Source organism: Eleutherodactylus coqui, chromosome 2 (assembly GCF_035609145.1).
Source record: "Eleutherodactylus coqui strain aEleCoq1 chromosome 2, aEleCoq1.hap1, whole genome shotgun sequence".
Classification (NCBI taxonomy): Eukaryota; Metazoa; Chordata; class Amphibia; order Anura; family Eleutherodactylidae; genus Eleutherodactylus; species Eleutherodactylus coqui.
The window spans coordinates 211,847,819-211,866,181 of NC_089838.1; the positions used below are offsets into that span (position 1 = coordinate 211,847,819).

Here is an 18,363-nt window from a genome sequence, read left to right on the forward strand (position 1 = left end):
GAGGCTGGAATCGGCAATGGACCGCAAAGAGCCCACGGTGCACTATGGGAGAAGACCCGCGGTGCATCGTGGGTGAAGATCCCGGCGGCCATCTTGGTAAGGTAAGTAAGAAGTCGCCGCAGCGCAGGGATTTGGGTAAGTACTAAACCTTTTTTTTTTTTAACCCATCCCTTGGGTTTGTCTCGCGCCGAACGGGGGGCCTATTGAATAAAAAAAAAAACCCGTTTCGGCGCGGGACAACCCCTTTAAGGCCCTTATACACACAACAATTATCGCTCACAAATCGCTCAAAAGCCATCTTTTGAGCGATAATCGTTGTGTGTAAATATGCCCATCTTTCACTTTACTGCCGAACAATGCTTTTAGGTTCGACATAAAATCCATTGTTCGGCAGAAGAGCTGATAGCAGGGACTTCATGCTGTTTTCTCCACAGGGAGCGCTGATAACATGGTCCCAGCTGTCAGCTCCCCAGCAGAACAAAGGGAATGTATTCAGAGAACAGCCCCCCCACTGTTCTCTGAATATAGCTCCCAGCAGCTCACACGCATTAATAAGCTACTAATTGTCATTAGTAGCAATTAGTAGTTTATGCAAAATGATCACTTAAAAGCAGTCTTTTGAGCGATTATCTTTGTGTGTAAATGCACCCTTACATCCGCTCACCAGGAGGTCCCTTGCCCTTATCCTGCGCAATCCGAATTATCAGCAATGCTAGCCTGAAGAATCTCATATGTACCACTATAGTTTCATGGACTTTTCTCATGTTCTTGCAGTTTGAGTTCTGTTCATTTCTATTACTGCCGTCACAGGGACACTCTTTTTGCCATGCTCTGGGAGAGATTTTAGCTCCCCTTGCATTGTCGTAATTTCTAGCCCTAAGGCTGCATTCCCACGAACGTATATCGGCTCGGTTTTCACGCCGAGCCGATATACATCGTCCTCATGTGCAGAGTACGATCACTCAGCCAGTTGTGAATAGGAAAGACTTTTCTTAGTCTAATGTGGAATTGCACTGTAACTGATCCATCAAAAGATTGCTCACTTGATCTTATGCTGTACTCTGGGGGATCGCGTGTCTAATTTCCAGAAGGAAGCTCCAATTGTTAAAAGGGCAGGTGTTTAAGCAGGTCATTTACTGTATATGGAATAGTTTTTCAGTTTCCTTTTCGTCCATAATCCAGCTTCACCAGGACTAAAAATCATTATGGGCTTGTTCGCTTCTTGTTGTGTTTCAAACACTCCGCGCTCAGTGTTTCACGTAGGAACGTGAAACAATGAATGAGAAGTGAACAATTCTCAGCGATTATCTGCCTGTGTTAACAGACTGAGCAAGTGCAAATGAGTTAGTGGTGACATTACTGCTCAAATGAGAATCGGTTTGTCTAAAAGAGGCATAAATTAGTCCACTGATAAGGATGTGAAAGTTTTATGGTCTCTAAATTGGTGTTACTTAGAGATGAGCAAGCACAAAAATGCTCGGGTACTCGTTATTTGAGTCAAGCTTTTCATAATATTCGAGAGCTCTATTCGAGTAACGAACCCCATTGATGTCAATGGGGGACTTGAGCATTTTTGCAATGGACCCACAGGTTGCCCAGCTCTTCTTTTCTTTTTTTTCCCTCTCTCTCAGCCAGCCACATACTGCTGTCGATATGCACACGCTGGCATGTCACAGCAGGAAGTGGTAATGCAGGCAGGGGGTCGAACACGGCGTGGTGCTCGCTCGAGTAACGAGCACCATCGAGTATGCTAATACTCAAACGAGCATCAAGCTTGGACGAGCATGCTCGCTCATCTCTAGTGCGTTATCTCTACTCCAGATTTCTCATATACTCCACTGTACCATAAAATGGTTTGAAATGTTTAGGCCTGTGTTGAGTGTGTCAAATTCTTCTATGCCTTTGACATTTGTACTTGTTTTTTTTAATATAGTAGCATTCATATATTCTATGTTATGTCTCCGGAAGAAAAAAAAAATGCTTAGCCACAGGTATTTTGGTCTTTCTTTCTTTCTTTGTGTGGCAGTGAGATCTCATCCTTGCTAAAAGTTTAGGTCCTGATTCTCCATTCAGCCCTCTAATAGGACATTTGCTGCACAGAATTAACTGTACAATATTGGCCGTGGAACATGTGAACGTTCCAGGGATCTCATAGTCCTGTTGTGTGTTGGGGGATTTGTATTTTGTCTGTGGTCAGTACATGTCATGAGGTTGTGTAGCTCCTTACATTGCAGGGATAAGTTCCTTTGTGTGTGTCTTCATCAAATTCCTCAAATTTGGAGGTTGCCTGTAACATAGGAGGGGAGGGTCCGGGCGTATGGTTTTCAGACGGTCATCCTTGCATAGGGTATGGTGGAGTTTCCTTAGTATTATTAGCAGCTAATTGTGTACCACAGCATCTAAAGTAGAAGCTATATGGTAGAGATTAAAATAAAATTTATATATTGTGCTTGCCCACTTGGTGGAGAAAATTCTGCACAAAATGCAGTGCATTTGAAATATGCTGTGGATTTCACCCTTTACAATGCCAAGGTTCAAACACACAGCAATATCCACCTCATTCAGGCGCAGGGATTTGGCCACTGCATATTAACTACAGCTTGTCTGACTGCACCCTTTTATTTGTGTACCTTTTGGTTTAAATCCCAGACAAAATCTTATTTTGCACTACTAACCATTTTTGTTTTTTTATTTGGACTGCTGCAGTGTTTTTTAACCATGATGTGATGGTTTGCAGTAATTTTATTGCTTATGGATACATGTTTCTATACTGTCTCCCTGTACATCCTTCTTTTGAAGCCAAAGTGCACTAGGCTGACGTACCAGACTGCCAAATGAAAGGCAGGGAGCAAATCCTGTTTGCAAAAGGATGAATATCCAGTTATCCAGCCCTGTTATAGTAAAGGAGTTGTTGGTACGTCTGTGCTCTGTAGACAGTGGGGCACGTGGCTCAGAGGTAATTGCCATATTAACCCCTTAATGACAAAGCCAAATTTTGGAAGTCTGACACGTGTCATTTTAACATGGATATGCAAAATATTTATAGAGTTATTCTATGAAAGCCCATTGCTCACTAGCTTACTCAGCGAAACTTAATGGATCAAATGCAATTATGACCAATAAACCACCAAAAGAGTTTATTTGTTATTTAGCAAGGCAACATCGAAGACTTTTAAAAAGTACTACAAAAGCAGTTGCCAAGAGCAACGACTCAGATTCCTGCTCTCAATTCTCAGAGGCTTTTCGAAAACAAAAGCAATAACCTGAGTGGTAGCTAAAAAAAAAAAAATGCCCAATTTTTCCCTTATACTAATTAATTGAGATAAATATCTATTAGTTGGTATATTTTATTTTTTTTTTGGAACAAGCAAGGGAGGAGGAATGTGAACAAAACCCTAGGGTAAATCTGACTTTACACTCTGGTTTGTGTTGTGTCTACTCTCCACAATCCTCTGAAGAACTCACCCAGAATTATGTCAATATAACAATGTTGTGTCATGTCTATTTTAATTCAGTCAATGTTTAGGTAACTATAGATATTATAATGCCTGGCCAACTTGTGTGCAGTCTTGGCATTAGCCAATAAGGGTACACTGCTGTGGAATATAAACTATTTAACTTGTCTCAAAATGTATTGTATGAAATAGATAACCCTTTATATCCAAAAAAAAAGGATTAAAAAAGCGTCTCTCACCACCATTGAGTAGCATAAACTAGATTCACACAGGTGTATATTGGCTGGGTTTTCACGCCCGGCCGATATACGCTGCCCCTCTGATGCATTGGTTTACAATGTATCAGTGCACATGGGCGTATTTCCGCAGTGTAAAAAGCGCCCAGCCGGCCAAGATAGTGCATTTCGGCTGGGCACTTTTACGCTGGCGGTGGCTGCATAGACTCCCATTGGAGCCTATGACAGCTGCCGGAGAATAGAGGGAGCTTAGCAGCATGACTGCTAAACTCCCAACCCCTTCCCTCCTCCTCTCCGCCCCTTGCTGGCTGTTTGCAATGGGAGGGGGCAGAATGAGGAGAAGCTAAGCCCCCCACCCTTCCTTCATTGCTGGCTGCGACAAGGTGCAGAGAGGGGGCGAGAGCTTAGCACACTAGCTCACGCCCTGTTCTACCTCCTCCCCTTGTAGAGAGGGGTAGGGAATGGATGAGAACAGCTCAGCAGAGCTAAACTGTCTCCCCCCACGCAATGGCATTGCAGCCTCGACATATATGCATCGGGCCTGTGCTGTCTGAACTGGCGAACAAGCATTAGATTTGTGTGTCCGTTCACACGTGTTTACATAGCTGGCGGGCAAACGTAAAAACGCATACACCCGTGTGAATCCAGCCTCAAAGTGAAGGAATGGGGAGACCAGGGGAGGTATGTTTTCTACTCACCCAGTACCCAGTTCTTGCCCTATGTCCCAGCAAAATTATCACACGCATAGAGCTTGACTCTTTCCAGGAGGCCGTGTGAGCGCACCTCCTATATGGATTTCGCTGCACACACTTTCCTATTCATCTAAAGACTCAAGCTGCGTGCGCACGCCAGTTCGCAGGCACATAGCACAGGAAAGGGGGACCGGATGAGTATAAAAACATACATCCCTGAACTATCACAATAATACAGTTTATGACGCTCAAAAGTGCTGACAGAGGCCTTTTAAATTTTGTACATAGAGTAAATGCCCAGAATCCTATGTTGTAAAGCAAGAGTATCCTGCCCATGTCACCACTTACAATAAGTTATCTTTGCTTAGTTTACCAAGTGTACAAACTAAAATAAATAGTTATTTATTGCTGCATTTTTGAAAGGTGTTCAAAAAAAATCAATAGTTTGGAGCAAACATTCAGAAATGACATTCTGGAAAACATCACTGAAGTCTTCATCTGCAGGATCCTGCACCATTGTCTGCAGCTTGTCCTGGTCTCTCTTTCCTGGCCATTAATCCTTTCTTTGCACCTTGGTGAATTTTAGAATCCAGTCTCCCTTGAGATAACAAAAAAAAAATTGGATCAATAAACATACAATTATATTTTATATAATTACATAATATACATTACCAGAACATACCAAATAAAACAGCACAAAAAAGGCCACTTCTTATACTGCAAATGTACAATGTGTAACTACTAGTTACCATTTATAACAATATAATTAAGGCCTCATGCCCACAGCCGGGTCAGAATCCAACTGTGAAATCTCGCAGCGGAATCAGACCCGGCGCCCCCAGAGACCCTGTACTCACTTGTCCGGATCCGGGTTTTGTTGAACAGAAGAGTTTTAAGGATTTCTACAGGGTTGCATTGTTATAAATGCAGATTGACTGTAGATTATTGGTGAGCTTTGGCTATCGCAATCTGCGGAATGTTATGTATTTACGGATAGTAGAGAAAAGATACCTAATTTACTGATAATGATTTATTACTGAAGTCTATATTTTGCTGATTAGTGAAAGTAATGATTCGATTGTGTCTGCTTAAATAATCGGTGATAAATAAAGAATTTATAAAAAAAAAAAAAAAAGATTTGCATTAGGTGAATCTGCATTTTATTCTGGATAAAACGGCAGCAGAAGTCTACAGCCAACACTAGATTTCTATTGTGGATTATCTGCATTAGAGTTCAATAGAGCTTGTTCGTGGCTTTTCAGCATGGGATCCATGTGAGATAAGCATGCTGTGAAATTATGACATTTTGGGCACTGCCATAATGCCCCATTACATTTTCTGGGCTGTATGAATGGGCATAAAATTCCCATGCCTTGCCAGCAGTGTTATGTTAAATGCTGCCAACCCGAATTTTTCTTTTTTCTGGACAACTTATTGAAAATCAAGGACAGCCAACATTTTTACAGACACATTGGAAAACCATAATGAATGATAAAAGATTTGCATTAGGTACACAAGAAAGGTTTCTGAGAACCTGGTATCATTGGTCAGTGTTTCAGGACTCTGAGGAGTATAAGTAATGCATGTTTATAGGTCAGATACTGATATGAATTCATTACCAGCATTTACTGTGAGCTGGAAAAATGACAATTATAGTCACAATCTATTCAAGTACCACCAGCCCTTTTCAAAAATTTTTTTTTAAAAAAAGGGGGACACTTTCTACGGACACTGGAAAAAGTGCCTAATTATTACGAACTGTCCAGGAATTTCTGGACAGTTGACAACTCTGGTTATGTCCCACAACTTGGAAATTTAATTGCGGTCATATTTCTGTTCTGCGGTCATCACTTTTTGCTTTCTTCCTGTCCTTTGACCGTTTTAATTTCGCTTTATTGAGTCATTCTCTGTTTAGCTCTGTCTGAACAGCATCTTTTCAGCTGCTGATGGTTGTACATTTAAAAGAACTTCAGTTTGAAATAGACCTCACTGGATTCTTTATAAAGGACTCCTCAAATGAGCTGCAACAGTTAGACAACATTTCATGGTGCGAGTATTGGTTCATGAAGAGACATAGTGAGATTGTCTTACAGTTTAAGGGCTGACTCACACGGGCATATGTCACTCATGTAATACACTGTGCTAAAGACCATTGATTTCTATTTGGCCATTTATACCTGCATTTTTTACCCCCATGGGTGTGAAAATAATGGAGCATGTCCTATTTTGGTGCGTAATATGCACCAATATGGGCTGTGGGCATTCACTGAAAAAAGCCAAAAATGCAATACCTGATAAGCTGCAAAGCAGGCACAGACGCCACAGGCACAAACGCAGTAGCGCCGGCGCAATCGCTGTAAACACTAATAAAATCCAGTAAGCCAGACTATGATATGGAGGAGTTACTTGTTCAATGCAGACTAATGTGCAGTCACCCACTCAACCCAGCCCAGATTGCCCTCCAAAATGGGCGGCACTGATTATGCGTCTTGGTCAAAATGCAGAACTAATACCCGCATTTATTAGTGTGTATCAGTATTTTTTGCATGCAGTTTGCTAGAGATTTTTGGGGAGCCCAAGATGTCAGCCAGTGTGGCCCACTTTGGAGATACAGGGTAACCCACTGCTATATCAGTGAAAGTTGCTATCCTGTATGGTGGGACGCATCCATCTTTGGCTGGCCTCTTTGGTATCGTTCACATGTGCAGATTATGTCTGTTTGCAGTCACTCCTCCCCAATCTGAGCTGGGTTAAGTGGGTGACTGCATAATAGTCTGCACTGAACAAGTAGCTTCTCTATATCATAGTCTGGCTAACTGGATTTTATTGGGGTGTATGGCGATGGCACCTGTGCCTGCTCTGCGGCTATTGTGCCTGCTTTGCAGCATATCGGGTATTGCATTTTTGGCTTTTTTTAGTGAATGCCTTTGTTTTTTCTCTCACCTGATTTTAATATGGGCTATAGCCATCTAACATACGTAGCAAATATGCATGTACACGAGCATCTGCTGTGTACTGTGTGAGTGAGCCCTAACAACTTGCAGTCCACTCATGGAGTTAGAATAGGTAATGTCAATCCACTACTGGCGATCAGGGCCTTACTAGCAAAATTTTAATTAGTAGGTCAAGCAACTGACAGAAATAGCTTAAGAAAGGTAGGCACAGCCCGAGGGTACTCATTAACCCCTTAAGGACCAGAGTGTTTCAATCTTAAAAGGATCACAACCTTTTTGGCGATCTTACACATGTGGTGGTTTTCTGGCCCTATTTTTTATATTCTTGGGCTGCAAAGTTATTTTTGCTGCATCTTTTTTTTTTTAGATATAGGGCTATTTTTTATACTTTATTTCTTTTGTTAGGGATAGTGTGTATTTAAGACTACATAGCATGTTTGTGGTTCAGCCTCAACCACTTGAATAGTTCTTCTTAATTGGACAGTTTTTCAGTCAATACTGAGGATCTCTGTCAATCAGGTTGAAAAAATAAAAAAAACTATTGTGTCCATGATTGCATCATTATTGGTGACTCCTATTAGATGTGAATGCATCGGACTTTACATAGATGCAACATCACGCTGCAGCCAGTGTTTATCATGTTTCCACTTCTGCTGTGAAAAGACCCAGTAAAAGGATACAAGGGTAAGTATTTCATGTTTTAATTTCACCATTTCCACCAAAAATACACAAGGATTTATTTTTTAACAAACAATAGTGAAGAGGGAGGCCCCATCTATAAAGTCAGGTAACGCACCCACAGAGCGCAACAAGCACAATATTATGCCTAATGTAGAGCCTAAAAAGGTTTCCCCAGAACGTATCAAAATATCAATGAAATATTTACATATAGGCACTTACAGATCTTGTGTTGTCCTTTAATTGGGAATTTTAAGAGCAGCTCTTGGGGGTTTTCACATACAAAAACGAATGGAGAAGCAGATTCCTGGCTGAGAGCTGGATACTGTGGAAAGAAGAAGCACTATTGAAAAAGCAAAAACCCCGGGAAATTTACTTAAAGTGCCGGTCTTAATCCAAAGTGCGCTGCAGTGAAATGTCCAGAAGCCAGAGTCAAATATACCCCTGCTATGTATTAGTGGTTCAGTGTGAAAATTGGAATATTTCAGGAATTTTTAACAAGTGATGAAATAAAAAAAATATACACAAACACATCAGCGGCACTAAAACAACTTATTTTTATAATGAAAGCCAGTAATAATGTGTAATTTTCTGTTGATTCATTCCCTTTAACCCTTTTTCTGTCATGGAGATATTTCGTACATTTTGGCATTACAATATTAATGACTTATTAGGATAGGTCATCAATAGTTGATCAGTGGGGGTCCGCCACTTATATATAAATAATATAGGCTAAGCGCAGCTCTGTTCCATTCAAGCACTGGGACTGAGCTGCAATTCCAGGCACAGCTACTATACTATCATGTGCGGTAATGAACTGAAGTGACAGCAGCCCTCTCCTGAGCAATGCTTTCACTACAATCAGCTGACTGAGTGATTCAGAGTAGCAGATCCCCACCTCTAAACTACTGATGACCTATTTTCAGGATAAGTTATCAATATTGTAGTCCTGAAAAAACCTTTAAGGCTGGGTTCACACAGGGCGGTTTTGCCGCGGAAATTCCGCGCAGAATTTCACCGCGGCAAATCTGCCCGCGCCTGCTAATCTCGGGATTAGCCAGCCATGTGGACTGAATTTCTCAGAAATCTCGTCCACACGGGACGGCCAAGCCGCTGCTGTAAGTCAGGCAGGAACCGCGGCTGCCGCAGCCGCGGTTCCAGAATATGCAGCATGTCTATTTATTTTTTCTTTCCGCCGCGGCCACACTCTCCTCTATGGGAGCGCCAACCGCAGCGGAAAAGCGAGCGGCCGGGCCGCTTCAAAGCCCCGCGGCAGTTCTCCCGGCGGAAATCTCACGGTTTTTGCTGCGGCCAAACCGCGGGATTTCCGCTGGGAATACGCCCAGTGTGAACCCAGCCTAAGGGCTCTAGTGTGATCTTGTTCTTATATACTCAGAGCTAGAATGAGCTTACGGCCGGATATGCACTGAGAAATCCAAAACGGGATTCTGTATCCGGATTTTGCAGCAAATCCAGCCCATAGCATACTACGAGAAAATGGGATTTCCTGCCCACAAGCAGAAATCGATTGCGATTTTCTGCTCGCGGGGGAGAAATCGCATCATGCTGCAATTTTGTGTCGGCTTCCATTGACGTCAATGGAAGCAGTCTATCCTGCGGCCATTCTGCTGCATTCACTGCAGAATGGCTGCAGGAGCCACATCATTGCCATAGCGACAGCGCGGTATCCTCTCAACTGCACATGTGACGGGCGATGCTCTGGCTGGCACATTCGCTGCAGAGGAGAAGATGCTGGATAGGTGAGCTGGGGGTCACTGGCCGGGCACCAGGTCGAACTCCGCTGTGGGAATCCTGCATGCGGGGGTCCGCCCCGCCCCATGTGCAGGTAGCCTAAATCTGGGTTTACACGGGATGAATGTCGGGCAAACGATGCCCGACGCTCATCCCTCTGTGTCCTCGCTCTCTTGCTCCTGCACGGGAGCTAGTATCGCTGGCTTGCTCACAGAGCGGCCAGCAGAGGGGCAGGGCGGCTGCAGGAGATTTTTCTCCCCTCACTCTCTCACTCCTCTCCATTGACATAACACAGCGGCTGTTCAGTACTGAATGGCCGTATTTACACTGAACGCTGAGCGATCAGCTCATCGTTTGTGCAGCATAAAAACGATGGAAGATGAGCTGATCGCTCATCGTTCAGTGTACGTAGCGGTCGTTCTGAACTGAACGGCTTCTGTGTTATATCAATGGTGAGGGGTGGGGGAGGGAGAGGAAAGCAATCTCCTGCAGCCTCCCCGCTGAGAGCTAACGATACTAGCTCCCTGCAGCAGCACGAGAGAGAGTACGTGCGGGGACGAGCGTCGGGCACGTCTCGTCTAAAAGGGCCTTAACTGTGGAGAAGCCGGTGGGGAGGAAGATAACAAAAGCTTTCATATTTGATCATCTTGTTGCCTCTGGATTGCTTTAGATGACCCCTGGGGGTAGGTTGACATAGACTTTTGTTCACGCCATCATCCACTTTTTACAATCTGAAAACATATTTGCCCTCCATAGGGGAAGAATCCATTTTACTTTAAAAAAATACTAATGACAAGATAAGCAGATGCTCATCTAATCTCCCTTTTGTTCCCAATTAGGATAGTTATTGACTCCACAGCCCAGACATTTATCAGCATTTGGATTGCAGCATCAAACAAAGATTACACCTTTTACACTGTCCTTATGCAGTCAATACTCCTTACTCAGTGTAAAATACTGTGATGCCTCACTAGGCATATACATTACATCTATATACATGATATATCTATTATCAATGACATTGCCACCCATAGACCATGCCCATAAATAGTTGTTTTAGATTAAATTCCACAAAAATGTAATTTGCAATTTCTTCATGTATGAACTGAACTCATCTCAATGGACTTTCCTTTTCACAAAGAACATATTAAAACGATCTTTCATGCAAACCTTTATATACAAAGCAGAATTTTTATGTCACTTTTCCTAATGTCTACGGTTTGATGCAATTTGTGTGAAGGTGGCTGTGCATATAGAAACATACAAAAATGAAGGACGACACCTGTGAATAATGTGCTGAGCCAAACTGACAATGTAGCAGCTACTTTTTTGTACTTTTAGAAAATCTAGTGTGCAAGACTGAACTGGATGGAAAAAAGGTCTATTTTTTCAGTCTATTAACCGCCAATGTTGATCCAGAGGAAGAAAAAAACAAACAAAAAAAAAAAAAAACCCCAACCCCATTAAGTAGATTCCAATTTCCCTAATTTTAGTGGAAAAAAATTCCTTCCCATGTCCAATTTGAAAATCAGAATAATCTCTGGATCAACAACCCTTCTGAAGTAATCAGTGGCTATATATAACATGTAATATTTTAACACTCAAGAAAGGCCTCCAGGCTCCTCTTAAACTTAAAGAGTTTGCCATTATCACGTCCTCCGGCAGAGAATCACACAGTCTCACTGCTCTTACAGTAAAGAACCCTCCCCCCCCCGTTGGTGTAGAAATATTTTTTTCCTCTAGACATAGAGGGCGCCCCCTTGCTACAGTCACAATCCTGGGTATAAACAGATCATGGGAGAGATCTTTGTATTGTCCCATGATATATTTATACATAATTATTAGGTCACCCCTCAGCCATATTTTTCTCAACAAAATAACCCCTATTTTAATAATTTCTCTAGATATTGAAACCCGCCCATTCCATTTTTTAAAGGAGTATTCTGGTTCTGAGATGAATTTTCAAAAATTCCAGATACAAAAAATGTGTTTGCAACAGGTTTATGCACAGCTGGTTATCGGTATAAATCAACCAGCTATTACCTTCCTATCCTGTCCTCAGTTTCCGATGTTTACCCACGTCACTATTTACCTAGATGGCCGCCACATCACAATATGCAGCTTGAAACTACATTTTGCACAATTCCTCAATCTGTACTTCCTTCCTGTGTGCCTTCCCACTAACCTCCGCCATTGCTGAGGAATCCAGTTCTAAGAGCTGAAGAGGAGGGAAAAAAAAGCCATCTCGGTCTTTCCTTCTCAGTTATGTCCCATTTAGATGGGACAAGCTGTCAGGTAAACGATGCCTGACAATCGTCCCAGTGATGCTCACTGTGCTGTTACACAGGAGTGAGTATCTCTAGCATTGATCACAGTGCTGCTGGCATGGAGGTGGAGTGCACTGTGGTGCGTCACCCCCGCCTCTATTCACTGTTAGCAGGCAGTTGTTCAGAAGTAAACGACTGCCATTTACACTGAATGGCTAGTAGTTCAGTTTCTGCCTGCATTTACATGGGACGACTATTGTTCAAATTTCCGTGGGAGAGCGGGAATTTGAACAATTCTGAACGATAATTAAATGGCCCTTAAGCCTGACCTGTAGGGCTGGAATGCTTACAGGTCACATCCATGGCAACTTGTGAATAAACACTTGTGAAGTGCCAGGAGAAGGTAATGGTCTTTAGAACTACAGATACAGTTTGCAATGTAGTTCTGCTTTTAGATTGTTATAAATAAACTTTATGTAACCAGAATACCCCTTTAATTTAGTTGCCTGTCTTTAACCCCACTCAATCTCTGATATGTCCTTCTTGATAACCGATGCCGAAAACTATACACCGTATTCCATGTGTGACTTGGCCAGTGATTTGTAAAGAGGAAAGACAATGTTCTCGTCATGTGCCCCCATATCTCCAGTAATGTACCCCATGAACATATTTCCCTTAACAGCAGCTGCCTGACTATTAATTAAAATCTCCAAGTGCTTTTCCATGTCAGTGTTTCCTATTTATCGTGTAATGGTCACATGTATTTTTCCTGTTCATGTGCATGGCCAGGAAAAAACCAAACAAAACCCCCCAAAACACATGTGCAGTCTTCTTCACCTATAAACGAGACTGCAGCAGGACAGAAAATATGGAAAAAACATAGCATAAGAGAGGAAGCGGCTCACCTGTTCATTAAACTGATCCTGTGGCAGGCAGTCAACTACTTCCACACAGCCCAGCAGACATTGAGTTGGGTAATCCTTTGGAAAGAGTACCTCTACGAATACAGAAACATTTACCTGTATTAAGGCCCACTTACACAATGTGATGATCGCTCAAAAATAACTCAAAACAACGCGATAGGCCGGAGAACAATGCAGCTGCTTAGAATATGCAAACAACTGCATTGTTCTTGATGTTTTCAGCTGGTGTCCCACTGAGAACTGCCAATGGGATTACAAAAAATAAATAATCGCACGATTTTATCGCCCATGTGAAACCACCCTAAGGACGGGTTCTCCCCCCCCCCCCCCCCCCATTTTCAGTTTTCCCTCCCGACTTGGGGCTAAAAAAAAAAAGAAAAAAAGGATAATTATTTTATGTATCTATTAATGTAGAAGCAGGACTTGTTTTTTGCAGGATGAGTTGTAGATTTCAATGGTATCATTTAACGTAGCATATAATGAACTGAAAAGCTAAGTGAAATGGAAGAAAAAAAAAAAAAAAAAAAAATCTGCCATCTCCGGGTAAGGGGTGTTGGGGTATGTCTTGTCTCTACAGTGTACAAACTGTAGCACAAATGATACAACTTTATTCTATGGGTCAGGTATGATCACTACAATACCAAAATTGTTCAGGTTTTTTTTGCGGTAATACTTTTAAAATACTAAAAATCTTTGGGTGAGTAATAAAAAAACAAACAAAAAAAACCTCAATTCTGGCAGTTTTTTTCTGAGAACATTCACCGTTTAAGGTAAATAATGCATTACTTTAATAGATTGGACTTTTGTGGACACAACAATAGCAAATACCTTTTAAGGATTTTTTTATTCAGTTTTTTTAAATTATAACTATAGCAAAAGGTTAAAATAAAATAAAAAAAAACAAACAAATAAAAACAACCAAACAAAGCTTCATTATTAAAAGTAAAACGTTACATTTTTAAAACTGATTTTTTACATTTTTAGTCCCCATAGAGGGCAAGAACTTGCAATGGTTTGATTGCTACTGCAGTATGATGTAATACCATAGTATTACAGAAGTCCCAGGCTGCCATGGCAACCAAATGGCACCCTGCAATCTCATCACAGGGGGGCATTTAGGACCGCCAAACATCAAATCAGGGCATTAAAATGCCACTGTTTGAAATGACGATGGCATTTAAAAGATTAACTGCTCTGACCAGCCATGGGGCTCATCGGAGCTGTTGCAGGAGGGCGTCCGTTGTAAGAAACAGCTGGCATCTGCATTGTATGGGGCGGGATTGACCTCCGAATCCCCTCCATACAAACCCTGAATCTCCATGATTTCAATGTACATCCTAGAGCGTTAAGGGGTTAATATGCAGACATTCCAGTTGCAGCCAATTTATTAACCTACCGTATATACCGGCGTATAAGACGACTTTTGAACCCCGAAAAATCGGGTCTGAAGTCGGGGGTCGTCTTATGCGCCGGTAATACAAAAAAAAAAAAAAAGTGTAAAAAAAAAAAAAAAATTCATTACTCACCTCCCCCGGCGTTCTGTCGCGCTCCGGCAGGATGTCGCTCGCTCCTCGTCCCCGGCGCAGCATTGCTTTCTGAATGCGGGGCTTGAAATCCCCGCTTCCAGAAAACTAGTACACACGCCGGCAGCCATGACAGCATTGAATGGCTGTGATTGGCTGAAGGCGCACGTGTTAGCAATCACACCCATTCAATGATGTCATTGAATAGTGTGATTGGCTGAAGCCACGTGTGTTTTAGCCAATCACAGCCATTCAATGATGTCATTGAATAGTGTGATTGGCTGAAGCCACGTGTGTTTTAGCCAATCACAGCCATTCAATGATGTCATTGAATAGTGTGATTGGCTGAAGCCACATGTGGTTTAGCCAATCACAGCCATTCAATGATGTCATGGCTGCCGGCGTGTGTATTAGCTTTCTGGAAGCGGGGATTTCAAGCCCCGCATTCAGAAAGCAATGCTGCGCCGGGGACGAGGAGCGAGCGACATCCTGCCGGAGCGCGACAGGACGCCGGGGGAGGCGAGTAATGATTTTTTTTTTTTTCTCCACTGTATACCGGCGTATAAGGTGAAAGTTGGGGGGTCGTCTTATACGCCCTGTCGCCTTATACGCCGGTATATACGGTAAGTGTTTTTGTTCTTGTTTATTCCTTCACACATTAAAATATAAAACAAATACATTTTGCACATTTTACACCCCTTCCATGCAGTGTAGCCTCCTGTCAGATACTTATCAGACACAATCCTGATTTTAAGATTTTCCTCTGCTTTTTTCCCCCCCACTCTATGCCAAGCTATCAATTCCATCAATCCCTTAATGCATCATCAGAACATCACATGACAAGCTAGAGCCAGTACAATCTCTGCGTGCCAGCAGGACAGTGTAATTATCATAAGCTACTGACCAGAAATATACAGTCATGAAATAGAAACAAGCAGTAAAAGGTTACTATAACAAAAACTGTAGCATTAGAAGGTATGTAGTTAAAATACTCAAAGAATGTAAAAAAATAAATAAAAAAAATTGCCTCTATTACAGCAAGAAAAGTACTATAAAACTGGTGTCACACAGTCTTTTTCTTTGCAAGAACGTCATGTGGAATATTTTTGTCGAAAAAAAAAAGCCAAGTTCCCCTTTGCTGTATGTAGGTCAATAGTAAAACATGAACACGACTTCTGCTATGTTTTTATGGGTTCATGGCATTTTCTCAAAATCACAAGATTTTTTCCCCATAACTTTTTATATAAGGAAAAATAAAACATAAAAAACAACCGTCAGAAGAGGATGTGTGACCAGACAAAAAGATTTAAAAAAATAAATTAATTAAAAAAAAAAATTAAAAAAAAAGATAGGGAATTTTAGACATTTCTTTCTTTTCTGACTATTGAGGTTTCACATGCAAAAAATAAATCCAGACTCCGTATTCAGACAGGCCTGGCCAAATTTTCGTCAGGTGTCTGTGTGCCACCAACAATTCTAGGGAATCAGTGTGGAGAACTTCCCACCAGATAATCCCAGGGATACTACGGGGCCGAGTGCAAGGCGTGAGCCATAGATCTTACAATAGAGGTTAAGTACAGTTTTTGAAACTTGTAGGGAGTCCCGACAATCAAGAGGAATAAATACTACACCCCATATCTGTTTTGTAACCAACCCCATCACAGTTTCAGAAAATTCATCCTGTCCTTAATAAATTTAAGCCCCATTCAGTAATGTTACTACTGCTTTTCATTCAGATTTTCAAAAGTCTGCCTACTTTTCTGAAGTAGCACTCTGTAAGATGCCTCAAGCTCCGAGATCTCCTGCGGGGAAGGCTTTTTAGCAGCAGCTGCTATCCATAGACGGCCTCTATGAGCACTGTACCATGATCTGCCTTCCACCCTAAAAAAGACAGTAGTGAGAAGCATAATGAGCGAACGAATATGGAACTGCAGTCATGTATCAAAATCAAGAAGCTGGAGTCACACTGAGACAAAATCACATTGTTACACTCCTTGTCAGCAGGGGAAGTTGTAGAAACAGTGCGGATCCAGCCAAAGCTAAAGCTCAATCATGCTGACAAATTTGTTATGAACACAATGCTCATTATACAGGAATACTCCAGAGTTAGATCCGGCAATTCAGGAGAAACATGCTATGTATTAAAACAAAAATGTTTTTGGGTTGCAAGATGAAAAACAAACAAACAAACAAACAAACAAACAAACTAAAACACAAGATGCAGAGTAAACTGTTAAAGTAGAAAGTGTTGATTGAAACAATTCTTTCAATTAACTAACTTCTAGCTGGTGAAACCAGTGTCCTGTACGGAAACATTAATTAGAGAATGTTGCAATGGTTAATATATTATAGCCTGTAATACCCAGATACCTTGTAAAAGGTATTTTTAATCCTTCCAAAGCTGTATGGTAATGAACTCCAAATGGTCCATTAGGCAAGCCCAAATATTCTGTTGTCCACAGTGCTTTCCAATTCCCTGCCATCAAAGTGCTAAAAACCACTTGTCTGTGAGTGAGTTACATGCTCCGCCCCTGATCACATGAGGGTGATGTCAGAGATCCTAAAGCATAAAACATGCAGAGCCTGACAGCAGCTGTGTGCTGTCAGGACCTGTGATCAGTTACCGGCTCTTAGTTCAGTCCCCTGATCACATGATGGTGATGTCATCCCAGATCCTAAACCAGCAGAAGCCGATAAACAATGTATGTAGCAGAGCCGCACATGCTATGTGACGCATACACATGTAAGCAATGACGGTGACGTCATCAGAAGTCCTCAACCAGCAGGTCCTAAAACAGCAGTCGTGTGCTTACAACTCCATGCCTTTCACTGTATTATATCAGTAAGTGGCCCATTGCGCCACCAGAAACACTGGTACTATAATTTCCTAATAATTACTAGTACTCAGTTATTGACGGATGACGAAATCTCGTATGTCATCCATAGACCTAAATAAATCTCAGAGGGGCACATGCACAGATAGTCAAATCTGTTCAAATGGGGCTAGACTAACACTTCTGTTGTTAGTGGGTGTGTGCTAGTATATGTGCAAAATTCGTTGGTACTGTGAATGACATGGGAAGGATCAAAAGTCACTTTTACCTCCGGACACTGACCCCACGATATAGGATCCATGTCCCTTCCTCCACCCCCCCTCCTAATCTCAACTACTCTCACTTCCTCTTCATCCTTAAGTAGGTTGGCCCTGGTCAGGCCATCTTTGAATTAGTGATTTCTTGGATGAAGAAGTTCATGTATAAATTAAGAGTTCTTATCATTCAGACTAACATATAAGGAATTGTCATTTACCTAATTTGGTATACTCTTTGATTATATTGCAATCACACTATGTTGTACCTGATATATACTTCCTTGTCAAAATTTTTTAATTTAGTAAAAATTGTTACAAAAAAAAAAAAAAAAAAAAGGTCATTTTTACAAGGTATCCGGGCATTATAGGGTTTACTAAAATAACCATTGCCACATTCTGTAACATAGTGCCGCCTACATGACACCCATTTCGCCAGCCCCAAGTTGGTGATAGGTTACTTTACATTTCACTGAAAGTAGGAGTTCCCCAATTTCTAAGCAATTTATCATTTTGTGTAATTTTTTCATTTTCATAATATGGATTAGGTAGGAGTCTCCTAAAATTAGTCTCACACTAGCATCTAAAGAAGCATTACATATAGTGTCACTATTGTCCAAGAGAAATAAAAATCGGAAGATTTAAATAAAAAATCTTTTGAACATAAAGTTTTGGTTTTTTTTACAGCAGCTTCATTGACGTGGAAAACCTTAGTCAGAAAACAGTCGGACATGCGCAGCACAATTTTTTTTTGTTAAATCCTTGCTTTTTCTGCGTTGTCGCTAGGCGATGATG

At 41.6% G+C, this 18,363-nt stretch overlaps 1 protein-coding gene across 1 annotated transcript in view; it reads right to left on the bottom strand.

Moving 5' to 3' along the window:
• Nucleotides 1-4,769: 4,769 nt before the first annotated feature.
• The window catches only part of TRIP4 (thyroid hormone receptor interactor 4), a 29,946-nt gene continuing 16,352 nt past the window's right edge, over nucleotides 4,770-18,363 (bottom strand). The window contains exons 10-13 of the mRNA XM_066592430.1: nucleotides 16,237-16,361; nucleotides 12,940-13,031; nucleotides 8,238-8,340; nucleotides 4,770-4,981 (exon numbers count right to left, since the gene is read on the bottom strand). Coding sequence (XP_066448527.1) covers nucleotides 4,878-4,981; nucleotides 8,238-8,340; nucleotides 12,940-13,031; nucleotides 16,237-16,361 — 424 coding nt within the window. The 3' untranslated portion in view covers nucleotides 4,770-4,877. The remainder of the gene's footprint in view (nucleotides 4,982-8,237; nucleotides 8,341-12,939; nucleotides 13,032-16,236; nucleotides 16,362-18,363) is intronic.